General features: G+C 49.0%; 1 protein-coding gene across 1 annotated transcript; it reads left to right on the forward strand.

Annotated features, from left to right (window-relative positions):
* The first annotated feature begins 1625 nt into the window (after positions 1 to 1625).
* ATN1 (atrophin 1) lies at positions 1626 to 23982 on the forward strand. Its single transcript, XM_065742185.1, has 10 exons — positions 1626 to 1967; positions 16843 to 17037; positions 17234 to 17371; positions 17735 to 17848; positions 18670 to 20645; positions 20721 to 20943; positions 21024 to 21741; positions 22348 to 22491; positions 22876 to 23056; positions 23562 to 23982. Exons 2-10 carry the CDS (start codon positions 16960 to 16962, stop codon positions 23593 to 23595), a joined length of 3606 nt encoding a protein of 1201 aa, XP_065598257.1. The 5' UTR covers positions 1626 to 1967; positions 16843 to 16959; the 3' UTR covers positions 23596 to 23982.
* Positions 23983 to 24177: the final 195 nt, after the last annotated feature.

Here is a 24177-nt window from a genome sequence, read left to right on the forward strand (position 1 = left end):
TAATCAGCATTCTGAAATGTTTCATACTGGTAATCCAAAATCAGTGAAGATTTTTTCGCAAATGTTGGCTGTAGCTTTTTCAATCCTCTGTTCCAGACTGGGAGATCGGAAAGTAATGGTGAATAAAAGCACCCCAGCATCACTGCTGGCAGGGTGGAGGCTCTCAGCAAGGGTCAAGGCAATGAGATAGGATGAGGAGAAGCATAGATGGAAAAATGAATGACAGCTGGAGACATGAGGCATGTTTATATTGTGTTATATTTTGCAATGGCATGGCGCCTGGCAGCAGAGCTGGCTTTGGAGCAAGAGACACTGAGTCCAGGGGAAGTATGGGCCCTGTAGTGGCACTGTACCACTGGGAAGAGGGTGTGGAATAAAAGCTTGCAAGAATGTTGCTGGGACATTGTTAGGAATGTTTGTAAAATGCTTGGGTGCAGCTCTGATTAGCACTACAGAAAAACCCACGGGGAGATTATTACATCTGCATTCAGTGCCAGGTTTGGATGCTGTACAAGTGAATAATGCTCGGAGCCATGTAACGGACAATAAGGAGTGCTGAACAAACGCCCACTGAGAGCAACATCCAGCCTGCTCGCTGATTGACAGGAGGTCCTGCCGAGGAAAGGTTTTGTGACTGCGTACATGAAGGCTACTCAAATGCCACAGCAGAACTTCCCCCTGTGCATACCAAGTCCCTCTCCTTGCTGCGTGCAGGCACACACGGCAGCACAGCGCTTGGTTTTGCTCATGCAACCAATCCCCTCCCAAAGTCTGAAGCTGAGGGCAGCACACAGTCACCCCTGGCTTCTCCCTGGTGCTTACCAGCAATAGCTGAGCCTGCCCAGAGCAGATTGCGGCTCTGCTGTGCTGGGGTTGAGCTCTACTGGGTAACAGGATCACTTGGCTGCCCACTTCCCCTTCCAGAAGTCCTCCTGTGCTTCAACTTGTTCAAGATGGCCATGCACACCCTCAGTGAGGCTGAACTTGGTCAACAACGGAGCGCGGCAGCAGCCAGCCCATTTTCCTGAAGCAGAGGAGACCACACTTGGGCGGGGGGGGGTGGGGGGAGAATTGTTCACATTTTTAACATTCTGCCTGAATTTGAGCCCTTTGTAACGGCGCAGTCTCCTTCGCATCTTAAAAGAGCATTCCCGGTAGCGGCCAACGGCCCCTCAGCGCCCGCCCGGTGCCTCCTGCCAGCACCGCACATAGCCCAGGTGGGACCTGACCCTCCAGAGATGGCTACCTCGCTTTATCGAGGGGAAAAGGGGGAAAAAGCGGGGCGCTCCCGGTCCCCGGGACCGCGCAGAGGCCCGGCCCGAGGCGGCCTCCTCTGGCGCGGGGCGCCGGTGCCTCTCCGGCCGCCGCACGAGGCTCTCCCTTTGTGCCGTTGCCTGGTAACGGAGCGGGGGATGGGAGGCCGCCGGCCCGCGCCGCATGCTGAGCGCGGCCGCCCCGCCCCGGGCCCGCCCGCCCCCCGCCGCGGGGAGTCCGCGGCCATTTCGTCTCCCGGCGCGGGGCAGAGCTGCGCTGGCGGCGGCGGGGAGGCGGGGACGGGCGCGCTGGCGAGCGCGGCTCGGGGGTGACGGGGCCGGGTGGTGGTGGTGGTTAGGAGGGGGGGGACTGGTTCTGGGCTCTTCGGAAATGGGAGGTGGCTAAGGGAGGCGGGCGGCGAGCGGGGCAGAGGCGGCGGAGCCTGAGAGCGGGGGGCGCGGCGGGGACGGGGGGCGCCGCCCCCCCCTCGGAGCCGCTGCCCCCGCGCCGCCGCGATCCCGGAGGCACAAGAGAGAGCGGGGGAACGCGGAGCAGGAGGAGGGAGGAAAAAAGGGGAGAAAAAAAGAAAAAAAAAGAGAGAAAAAAAAGAAAAAAAAAAAAGAAAGGGGGAGGGGGGTATCGTTTAAATCCCTTCCCCCGCTCCTCTCCTCCTCCATTCCTCCCTTCATTCGACCTCCCCTCCGGAGCCGCCGGTGAGTCCCCCGCCCGCTCACGGCCGCTGTCATTTTCGCCCACTCGCGGGGATTCCCTCCCTCCGTCCGTCTGTCGGATCGGGGCGAGGGGCGCGGGCGGGACGCGGTAACCCCCGTGGCGGTGGGGAAGGGCCCCCGGCGGTGCCTTCCCTCGCGCGGACGCGGCGGGCGGGGCCGGGGCCGGATCGCGGTGGCTCCGGCGCGAACCGCTCCACGCGAGCGGGAGCCGGGAACGATCGTAAATTATCGAGGGGGGCCGCCTGCCCAGCCCAACCCAGCCCTCCCCTCGGAGCGAGCCCGCCGTGGGGTCCCGGGGCGGGGACCCCCCTCACCCCCCCATCTCCGCCGCTTCCCGGCGTGACGTCAGCGCCCGCCGAACCCCCTCCCGGCGAAGCGAAGTTCGGCGGGGGCCGGGGCAGGGGTGCCCCCGAGGCGGCGGATGGGCCGGAGCTGCGAGCGCGGAGCTCGGAGCCGTGCGGGAATTGAAATAAAACAATGCTGGACGGGAATCAGCCCTCCCGCTGCCGGCCGGGCTCCTGCCGGCCCGAAAAATCTCGACGAGATTCCCTCCTCCTGGAGTGCCTCTTATTGTCCCCGCTTTCCAGGTGCAGCTTGGGAGCAGCAATAACGCCCTCAAGCAGTGTTCGCAGCGGGCTCTGAGCCGGGGAAGCGGCGTACCGCCAAGTGCGCGCGCTCCCTCCCTGCTGCTCATCCGTGCAGGAGCGGGATTCGCACCGCCGCTGCCATCCGCAGCACGGGCGGACCTGCTGCCCTGCTCACAGAGAGGAGCAGCTGCCGGAGGACCGGGCTGCACGCGCGGCCCTGCGGGTGCCGGCATCTGGCGGGCGTTGGTGCTCACTTCCCGTCCTGGGGTGCTCGTTGGCTCTCCTGGTTCGTGGGAATGGTGGCAGTTGTGTTCCCGTGCCACTCTTCTGTCTGTGCCGTCGAGCGGGTCACTGCTTTGCCCTGCTGGCTCGCAGATGCCAGGTTGCAACGTTTCTGTGGCTGCTGACCAGCGAGTTGCCGGCTGTGCTTTGGAGAGGCAGCCATTTGGTCATTGTGGCACTGCTTTGCACGCTGCTTTGCTTGCAGTTGAGATCTGTCGATTGCCTCCTGCTAGCTGCGGTGAGGATCTGAAGTTGCTTTTGAAAGGAGCAGCATCTTCAATTGCATTTGCCTCAGTGCTGTGGCTGCCCTGACTTCTGCAGCAAGTTACTTAGTTGCTAGTGCAGCTACTTGTGAGAATTTCTCTTTTGTCTGCACAGTCTGTTTTGCAGTGCTGCGATTGTTCATGAACTACATCTACCCATGGAGCTAGCCATTCAAATCTGTTGTGAATATCTCTCCCTGGCTGTTGTACTGGATGGATGGCTTGGGAGCCTCTTTGCTTTCTAGCACTGAAAAAGTGAGGGGAAAGTAGCAGGCCGTTACGTTAAGGTGTGTAGCAGGAGTGCAGTTGAATCTGTCATTCATCTTGTGCCACCTGCATGGTGGAACATGGTTATGGAACCTTCCGTTGTGCTTATGCTTAAAGGTTCAGAGATCAGCCCTGTCTTCCCTCAGGAATCAATGCATTCATGTCAGAGCACAGCCGAATGCCTTTCTGGATTGCCTCAGTTTTATGAACTCAAGTCCCACCATTGTTTGAGTTGAAAGCAAGTATCTCCTTCCTTTTAAGCCACCAGTGTTGTGCATCGCTGCTGTGCTGTACGTGCATCCTTGAGGGAGTGGAGGGGCTGAAACTCCAAAATCATTGTCCATGGATAGGACGCTTGTAAATGTGAAGTCAAATGGATGGAAGGAATTTCATCCTTCTTTCCTAGCTCTTGGCTTGTTTGTTTTTATTTTTGTTACTGGTGACTGCATAACCAGTGATTTGTGCATTTTCTCCATTTTTTGAGGAATAGTCTTGTCTTTCAAACCATACTTTTCCAGTTGATTCACAATGGAGCATTTCAAGCATGGCTTTGAGGAGTGAATTTGCAGTGCCATGGTTCCTGCTGGACATGATAAAACTCCTCCAAACATTTGAAAATTAAACGTGCACTGAATTCTAATAAAGAAGATCAACAGGTTTAACCTGCTGTGATGGCCTGCTTTTATGTCTTTTCGTATGAATTTACCTCCTCCCCCAAACTTCGTACCCCTTTGGTACCTCTGAAAAAAGTTCTTACATTCTCACCTTCAGATTTGACTGCAGAAGGATTCACAGTCAAGTCCATTGTGCACATACTTGTATTCCAAAACAATGCCAAGCATGCACGTGATGACTCCGTAGCCCAGCAAGATTGTTATACCAAGAGTAACCCAATAGGTATTTTTCTTCAACATGGGGAGGCTTTATTTGTACCTGGAAAGGATATAGTGGGTTATGTTCTTCTCAAAGTTCAGCCTCTGTAGCTCCATGAATGCTTTCCTTATTGCTCCTTGGCCATAGGAAGGCTTGTGGAAGGGGCCTTGAAAGTTCACGTAGTTTCAACCTCCCTGCTGTGGTTTTCCTCACATTCATCAGCATGATTCTGGAGGATGAAGGTAGAGCTGATGGATGTAGACACTGTGGAATCTGGAGCTGTGTAGGGAAGAATTAATGTGCAGGATCTGTGTTGTAATACCTTTGCAAATGAAGTGTCCGCAATTGATTTGAGCATTTATTCAATTCTGCCCCTTCTTAAATATCTACCTGCATGTTTACTTAGTCTTTTATTTTTTTCTCTTTAGGTGTCTGCCTGTTCTTATGAGAATCGGTTTTCCTCCTCTGTCAGTTCTATTTTGTCTCTGTTCTATTAATGTTCTCTTTTGGACAAATAAACGGCATTCTTACTTGTGGTGGATTTTAAAAAAAAAATTTTACCTCCTTCTTCCTCCATTAGAAGATGTTATGGAAATATCAAGTATATTACCTGCATTTATCATTATCAGTCTTCTACCTTTACTTCCTGCAGACTGTTGCTAGTGAAGTACAGAATGATAATGTGATATAAATTTCTTGAAGGGCCAGTAGTCCAAAGGAGAAGGCAATTCAAGTTCCAAATGTGAAAGTATAAGCATCTCCAAAGAAGTCATGCTCTTATGTAAGTGAGCTACATCTAGGGTACGTGTTCTCTGCAGAATTAGTTCACGTGGCCACAGCCTGATCATAGTGGGTTTTTTAACGTTAACATGAGGTACTGCATTTCAAGACCTTGCCTGAGTTACTGAAGCTGCAGAGATCCCCAGGCGTGTTGCTTGGATACGTGTACCACTGCCCTTTATGTAATGCTAAGCTGGAGGATCTTTCTGACCTTCCAGTTATGTAGTGGACAACTATGGGCCTACAGCCCATATCCTCCTCACGAAGCATGTGGAGAATGGTGAGATGTGAGGAGATGTTTTCAACCCAAGCGATTCGAGATTTACCTCTGTATTAGCCTGGGGAGGTAATGTGGGCTTGAGAGTTCTTGGCAGAGAAGATTTGGTACATACGAGAAATTTGACACTAGCTAGTTTTGTGAGGAAACAGTCCCTTCAGAAGCATTGCCTTCCTTCCAGTTCTGATGGTGCTTTGCTGCTGCAGAAATTTCTTACGTTCTGTTTTCTTTGTTTGTTGTGGCAGCAAACATTGATTTGTTATTGTCTCTTGTAAAAACATAAATGTTTGATTGATTGCTGTGGCGGTATTTTCACCTACAAACCAAAGGGTAACTGCAATATCTTCTCTGAGTAATTTTAGCCAATGTTGCTCTGACTGGGCTTTGCTGAGGAAGGGTAACTGGTTGCTTTCAATCTTCCTCTATGTCTCTTGTCCTAGTGACATTGTTCATCATAGATCAGTTTAGCTGGAAAATGTTAGTCATGTACTTCACTGCTTTACAAGCCACTTGCTGATACCTTCTTTCTTCCACAAGGTCTTTCTGCATTGTAGATCATTTAAGTGAAAGTTCCATTTGAACAACCTTCATTTCTTTTTGTATATATATTTTACATGCATGTGAGTGTGTGTATGTGTGTGTGTATATATATATATATATATACATACCACATTACATGCATATATAATACATCACATACAATATGCATCATAATATATTGTATATTAAGTTTTAACTAGAAATTGTATGGTGTAGTATATTGTATATAAAGTTGTTTCTGTAAAGTAGTATATTGTGTGTGCTATTGTTTTTCTTTCAGACAGTGCAACAGATGAAGTGATTTTCCTCAGAATTATTCAGAGCTTGCCAACAGTCTACACAGATGATTGTTCATCAAGCTTTACTTATACGTTGCTAGACCAATGTTTCAAAGTACACTTTCACCCAGAACTAGCCCCTTCTCAACCCCCCTGTGACTTCTAGTGACTTCAGCATTAAAAAAAACCTGTTCCAGTTAGCTAACTGTGCTTCTACGCTGCATAGCACAAGGCAGGGAATTTTACCTGGGGGTCTTCACAGGAAACATTAGAGCATTTTTTAGAAGAAAAGGGAAAAAAAATCATTAAAGATTTCTAGCGATACACTAGATCCCCAGGCAGGTTTTTTCAAATAATTAATCTATCCCAGTTTTCAGATTTTACAACGCTTGTCTGAAATTTTTCTAGCTTCAGCTCCTATGCATTAAATCTAGGGTCTTTGGTTTGTAAATCTACTTAATCAAAGAGCTCTTTCCTATCAGAAATATTCTGCCTTTGTAATACTCATTGGCCATGGTCATCACCTTTTAACCTTTTATCTAATAAACTAAACATGTTGAGCTTCTTATGGCTCTTCCTGTGAAGAGGGAGTTACAGACCTCACATCTTCCTTCTTGTTCTTGAAAGCTTTCAATTTGTCAGCATCATTTTTGAAGTGTGCAAAATAAAACTATGTACACAATCTTAGAATCGCCAAGGTTAGAAAAGACCTCTAAGATCATCCAGTCCAACTGTCTACCTGTCATCAATATTTCCCACCAAACCGTGACCCTAAGTGAAACATCTAAATGTTTTGTGAACACCTCCAGGGATGGTGACTCCATGACTTCCAACACCTGACCACTTTCTCAGAGAAGAAGTATTTCCTAATGTCCAAACTGAACCTCCCCTGGTGCAACTTGAGGCTATTTCCTCTAGTCCTACTACTAGTTACATGGAAGAGATTGACCCCTACCTCACCACAACCTCCTTTCAGGTAGCTATAGAGTGATACAGGCTCTCCTGAGCCTCCTCTTCACCACACTGAACAATCCCAGCTCCCTCAGCTGCTTCTCATAAGGCTTGTGTGTCAGACGCCTCACCAGTCCTGTACGTAGTCAGGTAAAAATGTTTATCAATTCCTGTTCTTGAAGAGCATCCCTCTCTTTTATATACTGGTGAATTTCATTTGCTCAGGAATGGCCCCCTTAGAAGTCCTGTGCTGGGAATTCACGTTCAGTTTGCTATCAACTGTTAATTACAAGGCCTTTTCAGAGCTTCCTTTTATCCTCAAATCTTCATCCATGAAAGCATACTACATTCTTCTGTCCTTCATGTTGAAAACTTACGTAATTAAAATGCTTGTCTTTTTATGCACCCTCATTGTTGCAGTAATGCCACCTGATCTGTGCTGTGTATTCTGCCTCAGTACTACCTGCAAGCTTGGTTGGTGCCTTCACTAACTGCCACTGAGTTCCATGATGATCCACTGTTGTCTGTCAATGGCAAGCTTTGGGAAGTATGCTTTTTGACAGTGGATCCATGCATGAGGTCGTTTTGGCAGGACAGGTTGTGCTCCTGCCATATCTGTACACTAGGTCACAGGTTGCCAAGTGCTGCTTCATGACGATTACCCAATGCTTTTAATGCCTGATATGTTTAATATGCCTTGGGCAGTGTTTTCATTTGCCAGTCTGTCTTTTCCCCTGGCTATCCAGTTTGGGCTTTACATGGTAAAAATCATGGCTATGAGCTCAGTTGCCTACTTGATAGCTGGAGGCCTGTACCTGTGGTTCTGTAAGGAAGTTTATGCTTATGTAAACTGCAGCATTTTTACATGAATTGGTTATTTAGAAATCTTTTGGGATCAGGGAGAATTTTAGATGTTTGTGACTTCTAATGCTTCTAGTACTGTATCATGGTCTTGACTCAACCAAAATCATCGTGTTTTCTGATTTTATAAAATTGCAAAATCTAAATCCAATTGTTCGTTGTGAACTTGGTGAAGTAGGTAAGACAAAACCTCTATTCCTCTCCCAAGAGCAAATCAATGCTGGCACGGGTTCCTGTGTGACCGAGGAAACTGTTCCCTGAGACGTTCAAGAAGATTTCCTGTAGCCTTGCAGTTTGGTGTGAACAGGGGATTTGGGTGGATTTCTCAGGGGATTTCACATCTAAATCTTCCAGTGACAAACTATTGGGTTTCCCTACTCTCAGCCCTACAGCTGAGAGCAGGATCATCCCACTTAGCCAGTTCTGTAGACTGAGAACAATCTATAGGATTCCAAACTAGGAGTGACTCAGAGCTTATTGACATGTTGTGCCTGCAGCTCAACTCTTCCTCTGCTCATCTCCTTGGCCCTAGTTCTCTCCTTTCCTCCTGGATTGTCTGTCTGTCTTCTTCCCATTCAGACTCTTGCCCTTTGCAGAAATGGCTGCCACACTGGCTTCACTGTCAGTCGTGAATTCCTAGAAACAGAGAATCTGAAGGCTGTACTCAGGTCACTGCCTGACCCCCCTGCCCAGCCCCCCCCCACTCCCTCCAGGTAGCATGCCAGCTACTTTCTTTTTCAAACTTAGTGCGTTCTGTGTTAATAACAAAGATTTTATTTTACCCTTGTTATGTTCCAGGGAAGCTGTTCTGGAGTTTCAGCAAGTGGATACGAGTTTTCTCATTTCCATCTTAACATTGTTGTCAGCCATTTTATATATACCCACATTCTTCCTTAGCTTAAGTATCCCATGTAACTCTTTGTTTTTAATTTTTGGTGTTCTGCAGACAGTAATTGCATGACCTAAGCTTTTATATTGTGATGTTTAGAAAAGAAGTATCTTTATAGGTCTTGGACATGACAGATTCTTTGTGTCACTCAGTATTCTAGAAACTACTTTCAGTATCTTCTGTAATACACCTTGATCTTTAAAGATGATGGGTAACCAAAGCATTGTGTGGGCTGCCTGACAAGTTCAGAGTCCCTTGGCATTCATACTTTCTTACTCATTGCTTCATAATACTTGCCTGATATCTTCAAAATAATAATGATCTCCTTAGCCTTCCTGTGATTACTAAATCCTTCTCCTCTCCTGTGTTCCCTACTGATGAGCAGAAGTTCTAATGGCAGATTTGCTTGTTGTTTCTTCTCAGCTCTTCATGCTACTAAATAACGGACATCTCATTCAGAGTTAACTGCTCCAGCAGTGGTCACTGTTGGATACTTAGGAAAATGAATAATATAGAACAAGCTTAAATACCATTTTCCTCTGGTACTCCTGCAGGTTGTAGCCATTTTCAGTGCAGGGACTGCCATGGCTGGATGTGGTTTCCCGCTATTCAGTGAGCTTCAGATACTCTGTCTTGCACAGAACTTTTGTCTCCTCTTGAGCCCATGAAAATTTCTAGCACTCACAAAGTCCTTCATTGAGAATTTTGCAGTGAGCCACCCAATTTAAGAACTGTCTCTTTCTGTTGATTTTGAACTTGTTCTTTGTAGCATTATCTGATGGTCCTCATTTCATGTACTGGAAAAGACAGCAAAAAATTTTTTTATACCCAACTTCTACTTTTCACATATGGCTTTACAGACCTCACACCATCATTTAGTACTTTTTTTTTTTAAATATTATCATGGCCAAAGATATTTAATCCATTCAGTCATGCATCTTCCTTTTCTAGTTTCTGCAGAAGGAACATAACTGCAAGCACATGTGGGCAAAGCGTGTGTTTATGCAAGTGCATAATGGCATCCACTGTTTTGTTTTCTGCTCATTTCTACTAGGTTGTTCATTTTCTTGATAGCCACTGAATGCCAAGGTGACATTTTCATGGGTCAGCCTCCCATAACCCAAGGATATCACTCTTGAGTTAGCTTCTTTGTGCGTTACTTTACATTCATGTACATGGAAGTTCACGTGCCGTTTGGTTGCTCAGTCACTCCTCTTGGAAAGTCCTCCTACAATCCTTCTCTATCAGTTCTCACCTTTTCTGTCATCTGGCCTGATACTTTCAGCACTTCATTCATTCAAATCCATTTACAGGGTGAGCCCTTTTAGCTCCTGAGCTATTTTTTGTCTTCCTCGTTCCAACTGGTTTGCCTGGGACAGAAGGTCTGAGCAGGGAACCATACCATGGCCTGGGCCTGCCTCTTCCAGCTGCAGAGCAAGATGCCTTTGCAGAAAGGAATGGCGATCCATGACATTCATTAATTTGTTAGATGAGGACTGGGTGGATGGTGTGGCTGTATTATTATGTTTATCCTACAGCTGTAAGGTTACCAGCAATATCTCTCAATAAAGACTAAGAGCAGAAGCCTGGAACCATGACAGGTCAACAGGTGGATAATGTCCGTGTACCAGCAATTTGGAGCCATGGTACATGGAGCCACGATCAAAAGCTGTGGCAAAGAATTTATGACTGAACATAAGTAATCTCCCTCTCCTCCCTCCAAAGGTGTTTCAGCACTGGGCTGGATGCCCCAGGTCAGTTGAGGAGGCTTTGCTCTTTGAGGTATTTGGGACATGTCTGAGCAAGCCCACCTAGATTTGTGGCCAGTCCAGCCATGAGCAGAATTTTGGAAAAGACACCCTAGAGCTCCTGTCCAACCCAAATCTTTGAGTCTCTGGCAAACTGGCTTCTGATGTCTTTAAGCAAATTATTTTGCATTCCTTAGTAAAGGGAAATTCAAGTTTAAAAAAAAAAAAAAGGAGAATATTAATTACAGAAGGCTCTTAAACAGCTCCAGGGGTGAGCTTTGCTCAGGCCTTGCAAATATAGAGGGTGCTCCACTTCCTAAAATAGTGAGCATGGAGGTGGTGATGTGTCCCATCTCTCAGTCATGCATTTGTTAGCTTCCATCCCACTCTATGTTGCATTTTGTGATCCTCTGCAAGCCCTGCCAGCCTATATCTCCAGGAGATCCAGAGACTCTCCTCTGGAAAGGCTGAATAATTCTTCTGAGATTTTTAAGTAAATCTGTTACATACTTACAGTCATTTTACTGTGCCCTCAGGAATCAACTTACCATTAAAGTAACATTCTTTAGTACATCTAACCTTCATTTAGTGAATCAAACTTCATTTTCAGTTGCTTTTGCAAAAATTAATATCCTCTTCTATGCTGTAAGTTAAGCTGTTGTTAAACGGATACGTTTTTATTATTTATTACCTTGCTCTTGCTCTAATTGTTTTTATCTGTCACTCTTCTCATCAGAAAATATTTTTTATTCTCAGATATGTTTTTGTTGTTGTTGCTGTTATTGAGTGGAACTCCCAGAATTGCAGCTTTCATACTTAACATTTTTATATCTCCTGGTTGTATAGGATTAAGAAAACAAAACATGAATACAGACTTTAAAAAAAGGTAAACTGGCTTTATCCACTTAGAGTGCCAGTAAAAAGTTGATATTTTGGTACTCTTATCTGGCCTTATTTCTTGAAATGGGAATATTTTCATTTTTATTTATTATTTTACAGGGTGAAGAGGCTCTTAGGTGTCATGACAAGTGAACTTGTAAACAAGAATTGTTGTTATGAAATATACAAGATAAAGGCTAAACCTAGTGACTGAAGTTGAGCTCCAGCATTATTTTAGTATTTATGTAGTTAGACCTAAATGACAGAGGGTTCGTTCACTTGTTGTATTTATGTATAATTTGACCTCTGATACAGAATGAAAAATGTAGATTTACATGTATTGGTTAAGTTTATTTTAAAATGTTTCATAGTGACACATTTTATATGATTCTTTGATTTTAGTTTAGCTAGAAGAATATGATGGAATTTCAGTGGTATACACACACACACACACACACACACACATATATATATGTGTGTGTGTATGTATTTTTTTATTTGCAGAAGATAACTAAAATTGGAAACCATCACTGTTCTTGTGCTGAACTCATACATTCTGATTTCTGAGCCATAACAATAGTTTACACTGTCCTGTGCAGCAACAGGAGGTGAGTGCTGGAAATGGGCAGGAAGGTTGGGGAGGTCAAGGAAAAATGTGGTGCGTTTGCTATTAAACTTCTGGCAGCTCCAGTAGGGAGAGCTGGATCCCCCAGCTCTGCAGTTATTTTGGGGAGAGAGATGAGGTTAAACTTTGCTCACTGAGTAGGCAGGAATTTTAATTGGAGGATAATTATATGACCAGGTCTGCCATCTTACTCCTTCACTAATCCAGTCTCCAGCCTGCGCTCACAGACCCTGCATCCACCAGCTGTTCTAAATCATTCTGTAGGAGCCAGAAAAATACCTGTGTCAATTAATACCTTTCATTCAGTGTCACACAAGCATGCTTCCTCATAACAAAAGTTACTACATGAAAAAATAAAATAAAATAAAATAAAATTTGCAAGTCATGGGAATATTTGCAACCAAGATAATATTAGCCACAAGAATTTGCCCACTGCCATCTTTATATTCAGTAATTTTGGCATCCTAATCTTTTCACTTACACAATCATTTTCACACTTGGTATACACTTGGCAATAAGACTGCAACCTGAGTCCTGACACACTAATTTACCGCTATCTAACGCTGGACATAGCATTTTTCCTCTTCCCTCCCTCTTGTGTGTCCTGCACAAAAACACCAGGATTTGTGCACAAAGTCAGGTAAATAGCCATTAGGAAATGTCACACATCAGGATGTCTGACTTAAGTATTTTAGATAAAACTTTTTATTTTCAGTTACTCCACAGTAGTTAACCCCAGCTGAATCTCTAGGATTTTTTACCTCATTTTAGAGGTAAAGAAAGTGGGAATAGGAATTGAAAATGTACTGCCTGGAAACACTGTGCAGTATAAGATATGTCAGCTACTGCCTTTTCCCCCCTTCTGTACGTGTCCCTGGCAATCCTGCTCCAGTGGGTGCTCACCTCTGAGTGGTCTTTACCCTCCACGGGCAATATGCTGGTTCACGTCACATCTTGTTTTCAGGATACTTTTCTGCATCTCCAGTATGTTGTAAAACTACTGTATTCATTTCACCACCCCTTTTCATCCTTTTGGAGGAGAAGGGAGAGAAAAGCAGGATATGAACTTGAAGCTAATAATTTGCAGAGAAGGAGAATCTCTCTAAGACCCTACCTTGGCAAGCCAAATGCCTTTGATTTCACATAGGCTTTTGGATGTAGTTCTTAAATTAAAAAAAAAAAAAAAGGCTTAAGGAATTGTCACTGTGTTCTTCTGATGATTCCCAACTGAAAAATAAACAAAACAAAACAAAACAAACTCTCAAAAAACCCACGAGATTTTGAACGTCTGAACATCTGTGCTTAGACAAAAGGAGGAACTCTACTGACTTTTCAGTCAAAAGACATTTTCCATGGACTGTCACATAATGGAAGATAACTCTGGCCAGGCTATATGTCTGGTCATGCATCTTTGCATTGTGACCCCACCTATGGATGTGATCTGCCCAACAGTGCTGGACTTTGCTGTCATTTGACCTCAGGCAGACTGGAGCCCTGGGTTTGAGCTGCCCATTCTGGGACTGATCCTACGAGTGAGCATCAGGCCTGATTCGGTCCTGGGGCATCTTCCAGGCTCTCCCTGTCTCACTGAAACTGCCTCCCTGCTGCTGGCAGCATGTGTGGGGTGTACATCTGGGTATAGACATGCAAGTTTTCTAGGGAGTATTAGGGTTGTTTATCACTTACCACCCCAGGCGAATCCCCAGACACTGTTCTAGGCTGTCTGTGCTTCTGCTGCCATCTATGAACGTTTATTTTCTTACTCTCAATCTAGTGTATAAATTATGTACAGAACTGAGGACGTTAATGTGACTTTCTAAGAGAACAAGACTATGCATATAGGTAGGTAAAACTTGAGAGTGTCCCATTAGGGCTGGAGTTTCTTCCAGCTCAGATAGCTGTGAAGAGCTGCTTCACACCCCAGCCTGTGAAGAGTGGAGTGCATTGGATCCGCCAGCAGAGCAGCTCCAGGCCTTCTGGCTGCCTCCACAGGCAGGAAAGCCTGCCCAGGGCAGGGAACCAAACAGGGCTGGTGGCTGGAGAAGAAGGATCCATTTTGGGTGCCATGTGGGAATGCCTGTTGAGTGCTGGAGGCTGCATGGGGCTTGCAGGAGAATATGGTGGGTTCTTGGCAGTGTGCCTGACTGAGCTGGGTTATACAAATACAAACAGAAAGTAGCAATTCGCAGTGCCTCTTAACTCAGTTTAACTTGTGAAGGGCTTCACAAGGCCAGGAAAAAGTAATCCTTTTGAAGGCAGCACTACCAAATGTCTCATTTTCACAAAACCACAGGGTGGTAAGAACTCTTCAGAGGTATTTAAAGGGATCTTCTGTGATGGGTTAGATGTAGCCCAGATTTTACACTTTGTTAATTGCCAGGGTTCCTACTGCAAACTTTTATTTTGGAGATGTTAACATTAAAAGCAGCACTGTGATCCTCTGGTGTGACCTCTGACACAGCCATTGCTGTGCTAAGCCCAGTAACTTGTGGGTCAGTTTTGCTTTAGAAAAGTCTTAACCCTCTTAGTGGCAGAAACTTCTACGCCAGTGGTTAATGATTGTCTACTGAAATGTACCCATTTGCTTCTGGCTTTGTTTGGAAATATGTATTCCACAGCTGAGAAAAATACAGAGTCGATATTTCCTTTAGAAATGAAGGTTTCAGTAAGCATTTGCCTTTCCTGAGTAAACAGCCGTCGTCATTATTATGGAGCTGCTAGAAGGCTGAAGTGAGTCCTCTGCACCACATGACAGTGTCCACTGTGGGAGCTGTGGGTGGCACTGCTGCTGAGTGCAAAATAAAGAGCAGCATCATGGTGGTGGTGGGCTACTGCTAGCACTATATTCAGTCAGTGTGGAGCTGGTACCCAAGGGCTGCCAACGTGGCGTGCACTAGGGTTGAGTTCAGCTAGGATAGCCTTCCTTACAGCACTCCTTTCTTGTCAGAAATAGTAAATCTAGGTGCTAATCTGGAATATACTCTAGTAGCAGTGTAACTGTAACTGACTGAATTAGCAGCTGAAAGCCAGGTTATGTCAGAAAAGCAGTGCTGTAAAATATACAAATTCATAGGGACTGGGAGAATGCCCTGGCTACAATAGGTCAGTTCTCAAACACTGTGAACTATTTTTCTATTAAAGAAGAGGTCTAAGTTAATGAATTGTTGTGTGTGAGAATTAATGCTGGATGAGTCCCCTGTGGCTTTCATGGTGAGGGTCAAATAAAATATTAATGAAATTAAAACAAACAATCCCTGTTCTTCCCAACTACCTTCTATATGAGTGTCTCAGCACTGGACAGGGAAGATGAGGAACCCCACAAGGAGCAGATCAGGGAAATTACTTCCTTTTTATGAGCAGAGAGATGGAGGCAGTGGAAAGCAGCGATTCAGGCCGTGTGACTCAGCAGCTGGGCCATGAGCTCTCCCATCCCCTGCTTTTCCTCTGATCTCTGGATTTAGCTCCCTTTGGAGAGAAGTCACTGGCCAGCTAGAGGCTGACCTTTCCAAATCTGGGATGCATTCTAGGAATCCTGACTCTCAAGTCTTAGACTTATTCCCCAAACTTCCCAATGCTTCCAGTGCCAAGCATATAACCCAGAAGACGAGTATATGTTTCCTGATGCTTCAGCCACAGGACAAATTTTGTTGTCTTGCAGATTGTCCATCCCAGATGCTGGGTACAGGAGCTTGTACAACAGACTGGAGAAAGACAGTCTCTTTGGATACACCTGTGCAGTACAGGGCAGTGCAGAGGGTCCTGAGCTGGAGCCAAGCAAACCAGCTTTAGGAGCAGCATTCCTTACTCACTCCAGCACAGTTCCCAGGCTAACAGAATTATGGTGCTTGTGTACTCTGAACTAGGAAGCTTCTGGCATCATAGAGTGTTAAATATCTAACAGCGCTCTCAGGACACGGCACAGATCTGTAAGTTTATTCAGAGGGAGCTTGGAAATCTTCCTGCTGGTGCACAGTGCTGTGCATTTCTGAGTATGGCACTGTCTGGCACACAGAGAAACAGCAGAGTGTATGGGGAGAAAGGACATCTAAGGAGATGCTTCAAGCTAAACAGAACGATGCTGTTTGTGGCATGCAACAACAAAGCTAAATGAATGTTCTTACACCTATTTTGGACAGCAGAGAGCAAGACCTGTCACACAGTTGCCCTAACATGCTGGTACATGTGAGCACAAGCACATGGTCTGGGGAGGTCAGGGCTATATCATCCTCCTTGCAGCAGAGATCTCGGGGGACTTGTTACACAGTTAGCTAATGATAATGTGCAGCCAGTTAAGGAGAACTTACTGCACTGACAAGTGCAAAGAAGAACTTCTGAAGTCAGAAAATTGGTGACGAGGGGCATTTTAAAGCATTTGCCTATTGGTTAAAAAAACAAACTCTTATCTCTCTGAAGATAAATAAACAAGGAAATGGAAATACTAGAACTATTTCAGTGGAAAATCAAAATACCTATAAATCATTCCTCCCTGCTTCCTTAGAAAAATTTCTGTTGCATCCTGACTGCCTCACATAATGTTTGTATGAGTCCTAGAAACTGGAAATCAGAGATGACAGCTAACAAATCTTTTCTCCTACTAATGGGAAAGTTTATTGCATTCTTGGTAAAGATCCTTGCATTTGTGCATAATAACTAAAGAAACAGGAATAATTTTGTCATATTTCTATAACCAACCACAAAAGGATGTCCCACAGACTACTCACTGTTTCTCCCCTCTCATCTTCTTGTCTCCCTTCCAGTGCCCACCAGGGTCTTGTTGCCTTGCTGTTGTAAGCCCTCCCTTCCAGAAGACCTGCTTTTGCCCACCTCAGTCTCCCTCAGAACAGTGGAAGGGGGCTGCAGAGCGATAAAAATTTATGTTTTCATCAAGCCGTGCCAAGGAGAATGGGGGTCCCACACCCAAAAGAATGAAGACACGACAGAACAAGGACTCGGTACATAAGATGGAAGAGGGAGGTGGGAACCCAGAGCCCAGCAAGTACTGTGGGTTGGGAGTGAGGCTCGCAGCAAAGCTGGTGAACATGAGTTTGGTGTAGTGGAGTGCCAGGATACAGGGCTTTGGGAGGGCAGGGGACAGGGCAGAAGTAGAGGGAGGTCCAAAGCAGAACTGATCTGATAATCTCTCTCCAGATGTCTATGCGGAGTGGACGAAAGAAAGAGACTCCAGGGCCCCGAGAGGAGCTCAGGTCACGGGGTCGAGCTTCCCCCAGTGGTGTAAGCACCTCCAGCAGTGATGGCAAAGCTGAGAAATCCCGACAAGCAACAAAGGTAATATGAAGTAGTATGTGGCTGTGGAGTGCCAGAGGGCTGCCCAGAATGAGCATGACCCATTTGGGAATCCAGCTACACAGACCAGATGGGATCTACCATGTAGCCCATGCTGAGTTAACTACCTGTAGGGGTTGGGCTCCCATCTTTTATCTCCAGCACTTTGTACTTCCTGATATCTCCATTTTCAGTACTGCTTTTTACCATATCCTGTCTCAGTGTTGCCACTACAGTGTCCCACTGCCTGCTATGGTCTGCAACAAGGTGCTTTTCCTTGCTTGCTGATGGCTGGCAAAGCCAGGCAGAGTTGGAGGTTTCCCTGTGGCCCTCTCACCTCCCTGTTTTCTCTCCTGTGCCTTGCAGAAAGGCCGGGTGGAGGAATCCTGCACCCCCAAGGGCAGCAAGCAGGGCCGAACAGAAGAGATCTCTGAAAGTGAGGGGGAGGACAGCAGTGCTCCTAAAAAAACCAAAACTGAGGTGAGTTCACTGGCATGTTCTGGACTGTACCTGTGCTGCCCATGCCTGCCTAGCTTGAGATTCTGTTTGCTCGATAGCTCTGCCACCTCAGATTGTGCTCTGCAGCTCTTCTGCAGGCAGAGCCCAAGTGACACCTGCAGTTGTACCTATGTAATTTCTCCATGTGGACGCTGCTCAGCCCAGCAGTGATCTTTTTTTTTCAGTTGAACTGCTTTTGTAAGCTCTGAGGCTCACTTGTTAGTTGTCTGCATTAACTGCTTAATCACCCAGCAGTGGTGCGGAGAGGGCAACGGGAAGCAAAAAGGGAGCCCCAGAATGTAAGGAGTGGGGCAGAGAGGACGTGCTCAGGGCAGGGACTGGAAGAGGGCCAGGGAGCCAGTCTTGTCACCTGAGCAAGGTGTTAAGGAAAGCCCTACACAGGAGAACTGTGGGTCTGGGGGCTGTGTGGGCAGCACTACCTCCTTCCCCTTGCTGTGCCACCTGGTGGTAGCACTGGCTCATACCTTGGCCAGCAGCCTATCACCAGTGGTGGTGCTGGGATGTCGTAGGTGCATTAAGTCTCAGCCACATCTGTAGTGGTTACTGTGACTCTGAACGTGATATGTCCATCATTGTCTCCTCCCCAAGAGTGTAGTGAAGTACCCAAGAACACCTGAGCTGCTGTTCTGAGGAGTGCTGGTCTTTTTAATACACTGCCAATTGAAGCCTCCTTCCCTCAGTGTGCTTTTCTAATGCTAGGAATAGCAGAGGAAGATGAGATTGAAAAGTGTCACGCATGGTCTGGGAGGTCACATAACTTCTCATTCCTCTCACTGCTTCAGGAATTACCCTGCCCTCCATCTCCTTCTGACGTTGACAGCCTCGATGGCCACAGCTTCAATGATGAGATGAGCAGCGACCCACGGGACATTGACCAGGATAACAGGAGCACCTCGCCCAGTGTCTACAGCCCTGGCAGTGTGGAGAATGACTCCGACTCCTCCTCTGTGCTGTCCCAGGGCCCATCCCTCTCTTACCATCACCCTCCGCTCTTCCCCCAGAGCCCTCCAGTTGCCCCCACTTCTGACAGCCTGGCCCGTCCACCTGAGCCTGGCTTCAGCCTCCCAGCCGAGGCCCACCCCCAGGGTCCCACTGCTGGTGGCTACCACTCCCAGCTGGAGGGCCAGGCCTCCCGCATTTTCCAGGCACCAGCCCCACAGACACCCACCTCCTCCTCTTCTGCTGTTGCCACCACTTCTGCCCCCTCCTCTTCTTCCTCCTCCTCTTCTTCCACCTCCACCCATGCTCCTCTCTACCCTACACCCAATGTGGTTCAAGTTGGTTCCAAAATCACTGGTGGAGCAGGAGGCCTCTCAGCACCGGGTGGCCGTGAGCAGACCCTCAGCGCCAAGCACAATCCACCGCCCACCACTCCCATCTCACTGGCATCAGTGGTTGGGGGGTTGCCCCCTCAGAAGACATCCCCAGCCAACGCACCGCCTGCCCCCCCAGCCTCCACACCTTCCTTCCCCCATGTCTCAGCCAACCTGCCACCCCCACCAGCCCTACGCCCACTGAACAACGTGGCAGCCGCCTCCAGTTCCCCAGGGATGGCAGGGCAGGCCTTGAGTGGGCACCTGGCATCACCCCACGGGATGGGCCAGGACAAGGCACAGCCCCTGGCCCCCTCACGCTACCCCTATGCCCCTCCGCCGCTGCCACCCTCCAGCTCCTCTGCTCAGTACCCGCAGCCTTCCCCAACCCAGCCCCTGCCCAGTTACACTGCCTCCTATGGGCATTCCTTCCCACCGCCCAGCGGCCTTTCAGTGTCCAGCCAGCCCCCCAAGTACACCCAGCCCTCCCTACCCTCACAGCCTGTATGGAGCCAGGCCCCTCCCCCCTACAGCCGCCCTCTGGGCAATGCCAGCTCCCACCTCCCTGCCTCCTTCCCCAGTCAGTCTCCACATCACCAGCAACCGCCCCAGCAGCACCACCATGGCCACAGTAGTGGTGGGGGGGTCTCCCCAGCCGTAGCAGCAGCCCCCCCACAGCCCCCTGGGGGCTACCCCCACGCCCTGGAGTCCAACAGCCATCATCCATCTCATGCCACATATGGGTTGCGCCTCTACCCTCCCCACAGCCAGGCCACTTACAGCCAAGCTCCCTCAGCTGCTACAGCCCCTTCTTCCTCCTCCTCCTGTTCCTCCTCCTCTTCCTCTTCCTCCTCCTCCTCCACTTCTTCCCAGGGAAGCTACCCCTCTATATGCACTCACCCCCCAGGGCAGAGTCCTGCCACCTACACCTTCCCACCACCACCGCCCCCCTCCCCAGCCCATGGGGCTGGCCCTCCAGTCACCTCTGCAGCCACCACCCTCTCTACTGTCATCACTACCATGGCCTCCCCATCTGCAGCCCCCTACAAGACTGTCTCACCCCCAATGCCCCCGTCAGCTGTAGCCCCATATGGGAAATGTGCGGCCTCTCCTGTCCCCACCTTCCAGCCCCCAGCTCCCTACAAGCCGAGCTCTCCCCCAGCTTCCTCAGCTGCCCCTTTCCGGGCTGCAACACCCCCAGGCTACCGGGTAGCATCCTCCCCTGTTGCTGGTGGGTACAAGGCCGCCTCACCCACTCCACCTGCCCCACCGCTGCCAGGGAGCTTAGCCACCCCAGCCCCACCGCTGCCGCTCAGTGCTGCTCAGATTAAGCAGGAGCCATCAGAGGAGTACGAGCCTCCAGAGAGCCCTGTGCCACCTGCTCGCAGCCCCTCGCCGCCACCCAAAGTGGTGGATGTACCAAGCCACGCCAGCCAGTCGGCCAGGTAGGGGCAGGGGGATCCCCACCCTGTCCTGTCCCTGTTCCTCCTGCACTGACACGCTACATTTGGTCCCCTCAGATTCAACAAGCACCTGGACCGTGGCTTCAACTCCTGCTCCCGCACAGACTTGTACTTCGTGCCCCTTGATGGCTCCAAGCTGGCCAAGAAGAGGGCAGACCTGGTGGAGAAAGTGCGTCGGGAGGCAGAGCAGAAGGCTCGGGAGGAGAAGGAACGAGAGAGGGAACGGGAGCGAGAGAAGGAGCGGGAGCGGGAGAAGGAGCGGGAGCTGGAGAGGAGCGTGGTAGGTCCAGAGGATGCTGGAGGCTGCCCTTGGCTGTGGGCCATAGGTATCCTGATGTTGTTTCTTTGCTTCTCTTGCAGAAGATGGCCCAGGAGGGCCGCCCAGTGGAGTGCTCTTCTCTGGGGCCCGTCCCCCATCGCCCTTCCTTTGAGCAGGGCAGCGCTGTGGCAACTGTGCCCCCCTACCTGGGCCCTGACACCCCGGCCCTGCGCACGCTCAGCGAATATGCCCGGCCCCACGTCATGTCCCCCAGCAACCGCAACCACCCTTTCTATGTGCCACTGGGTGCCATTGACCCAGGCCTGCTAGGCTATAATGTGCCGGCCATCTACAGCAGTGACCCGGCCACACGGGAGCGGGAGCTGAGGGAGCGGGAAGCCCGCGAGCGAGACCTGAGAGACCGGGATCTGCGTGAGCGCCTCAAGCCTGGGTTTGAAGTCAAGCCAGCTGAGCTGGAGCAGCTCCATGCTGTGCCAGCTGCTGCCATGGATCCGTTCCCACGCCATGGTGGGCTCAGCCTGCAGACGGCTCCCGGTCTCCATCCCGCCTTTCCCTTCCACCCAGGGCTGGGCCACTTGGAGCGGGAGAGGCTGGCGCTGGCAGCTGGCCCCACTCTGCGTCCTGACATGTCTTATGCTGAGCGCCTGGCGGCTGAGCGCCAGCACGCCGAGCGGGTGGCTGCTCTCAGCAATGACCCACTGGCCCGGCTGCAGATGCTCAATGTGACACCTCATCACCATCAGCACTCCCACATCCACTCCCACCTCCACCTCCACCAGCAGGATGCCATACATGCAGGTAAGGACTGCACAGAGCAGTGCTCTGCTCCTGCTACTTCCCATCCCCCTGCCTCTGGGAAAGCCCAAATATTGCTGGTGCAAGGTTTGAGGGCCCCAGCCCCAGCTCTTCCAGAAAAGGTCATCCTGGTGGTCACTGGACCTCCCATCCTGTGAAAGGCATTGGCATCTTTTGCAAATGTCACATGAGTTTGCTGCTTGGTGGAGAGCAGGACTGCTTGTACCGCATCTTTTAGTTTGGAACCTTTAGAATGCAATGCCATGTGAACACTGGTTCCACCACATTCTTGGGCTGTGGACTGCATTCCTCACCCTAGGGTCTGCTAAGAGCATGGTCTAACGGCAGCCTCAAGAGCATCCTTAATGCCAGGAGATGTTGGCTCTGTAGTTTGCTTGTGCCACTCTTGGGATGGGATAGGGGAGAAAAATGGCTAATGGTAAGGAACTGGAGGCTACTGTCCTTCAGAATGGAGTTGTGGTCCCTTCCATTTTCTCATTCTGCAGGATATCAAGATAAAAATGTGTGTTTTGTAGCTGTGTCCCGTGCTCTTTCCTTTATGACTTACCAAGTACAGTACATTTACCTTTTGACATCTTTTCTTCCCAGCCTCAGCCTCTGTCCACCCTCTGATTGACCCCCTTGCCTCGGGATCGCACCTCACCCGGATCCCATACCCAGCTGGCACCATCCCCAACCCTCTGCTCCCTCACCCTCTCCATGAGAACGAAGTGCTGCGCCACCAGCTCTTTGGTAAGAGTGCTCTCAGATCTGCTTGACCCCTTCAGAGGGCATCAGTGGAGCTCTGTGGGGCAGGATGGCAATGGGGGGTCACACAAGATGGGTGGAGGTCCATGAGGCAGAGCTCTGGCATGGTGTGGGATGGACATAGTACAGTGCATGTTGACAAGACTGGAAGACTAAGTGCTGTAGAGCCTTGACTGCTCCATTACGAACATGGGCAAAAATGTTCAAGACCCGCCTGGATGCCTACCTGTGCAACCTGGTCTAGGGAGCTGCTTTGGCAGGGAGGTTGGACTCAGTGATCTCTAGAGGTCCCTTCCAACCCCTACAGTTCTGTGATTCTGTGATGGAGCTGTGACAATAACTTGCTCATTCTCTCGTTTGTTGGTGCAGCTGCTCCCTACAGAGACCTGCCGGGGTCTCTCTCAGCGCCCATGTCAGCAGCACACCAGCTGCAGGCCATGCATGCGCAGTCGGCCGAGCTGCAGCGCCTGGCTCTGGAGCAGCAGCAGTGGCTCCATGCTCACCACCCTCTGCATGGAGTGCCGCTCCCCACCCAAGAGGATTACTACAGGTATGAGCACCAAGCTCACGCTTGGACTTAGCGTGGCAGAAGCACTGGGGTAGGGACACGTCTGTGTACGCAGTGGGGTTGGAGCTATGTTTTCCTGTATGAGTGTGACTCCAGACTGACCCCACTCTGACACTGGGAACTGATTGCTGTGGTGTACAGCTATGAGCTGTTGGCCAGAGGCTGTGGTGGGGCTTCAGCTCCTGTTCTTGACAGGGAATCAACCTGTTTCACACATGCTGATGAACAACTGATATCCTTGCCAAAATGCCAAGCATTCAAAGGGCTGGAAGCCCTTGCCAAGGAAAGGCTTTCACAGAAGCATGTTGAGTGAGAAGTGCAGCATGTTATGTTTTGGATAGCACCTCTTACATAGAGGATTTACACGGTTTCCCAAGCTGGCACTGCCATGCAGGACTAGGCTAGCAACTGGCATTTGCACAATACTAAATAATTTCTCCCCATATCTTCTTTCTCACAATCACCTTGTTTCTTTCCTTTAACCTAGTCACCTGAAGAAGGAAAGTGACAAACCCCTTTAAATGGACTCCAGCTGTCATCACGACATCCCCATGTCTTTCTGTGAATCAACCAAATCCCAGGGGAGGGGAAGCTGCAGTGACGCTGTCTATCCTACCCTGCAGCACACTGCAAGAAAGGATGGGACAGAGCTATGGTATGGCATCCTGGGAGTAGAATGTGAAGGAGAGCATACGGGAAGGGACTGCAACACCAGGGATGGACTTGAAAGGATCCCTCCACGATTTCAGCAGAGCTCTCGAGGAATTAAAATCTGCATCACAAAGAGCTCAAGAAGACAAAGACTGGTGAGAATTCAAGATTACAGCAGCTCCATCCTTCGTTTTGTGGGAGCAGCTGTATGAAATAGAAAAGGACTCATGGGACTGTATGCACATGATGCCTCCTTTCCTGCTTCTGCGAGCAGGAGCTGCAGCCACGATGCACCTCCAAACCCAGTGGAGCCTTTCTTCTAGATGCCTCCTCCTCCCCCACACTGTAGGTGTAAGATACTGCTTAGCGATGCCGAGAAGCTACACGGAACTTGTTCAGATGAGCCTCATTCTCCAGCCTCCCTTCAGATGCAAGCAGTGCGATCCTGGACC

Source organism: Cyrtonyx montezumae, unplaced genomic scaffold, assembly GCF_038088225.1.
Source record: "Cyrtonyx montezumae isolate F1298 unplaced genomic scaffold, pur_monq_1.0 scaffold_3, whole genome shotgun sequence".
Lineage (NCBI taxonomy): Eukaryota > Metazoa > Chordata > Aves > Galliformes > Odontophoridae > Cyrtonyx > Cyrtonyx montezumae.

Excerpts from the sequence above, each read along its gene's own strand:
- ATN1 (XM_065742185.1), top strand. The coding sequence starts at position 16,960 with ATGTTTTCATCAAGCCGTGCCAAGGAGAATGGGGGTCCCACACCCAAA. Across the intron at positions 17,038-17,233 it reads CACGACAGAACAAGGACTCG|ATGTCTATGCGGAGTGGACG; the intron begins GTACATAAGATG and ends ATCTCTCTCCAG. Across the intron at positions 23,057-23,561 it reads ACCCAAGAGGATTACTACAG|TCACCTGAAGAAGGAAAGTG; the intron begins GTATGAGCACCA and ends CCTTTAACCTAG.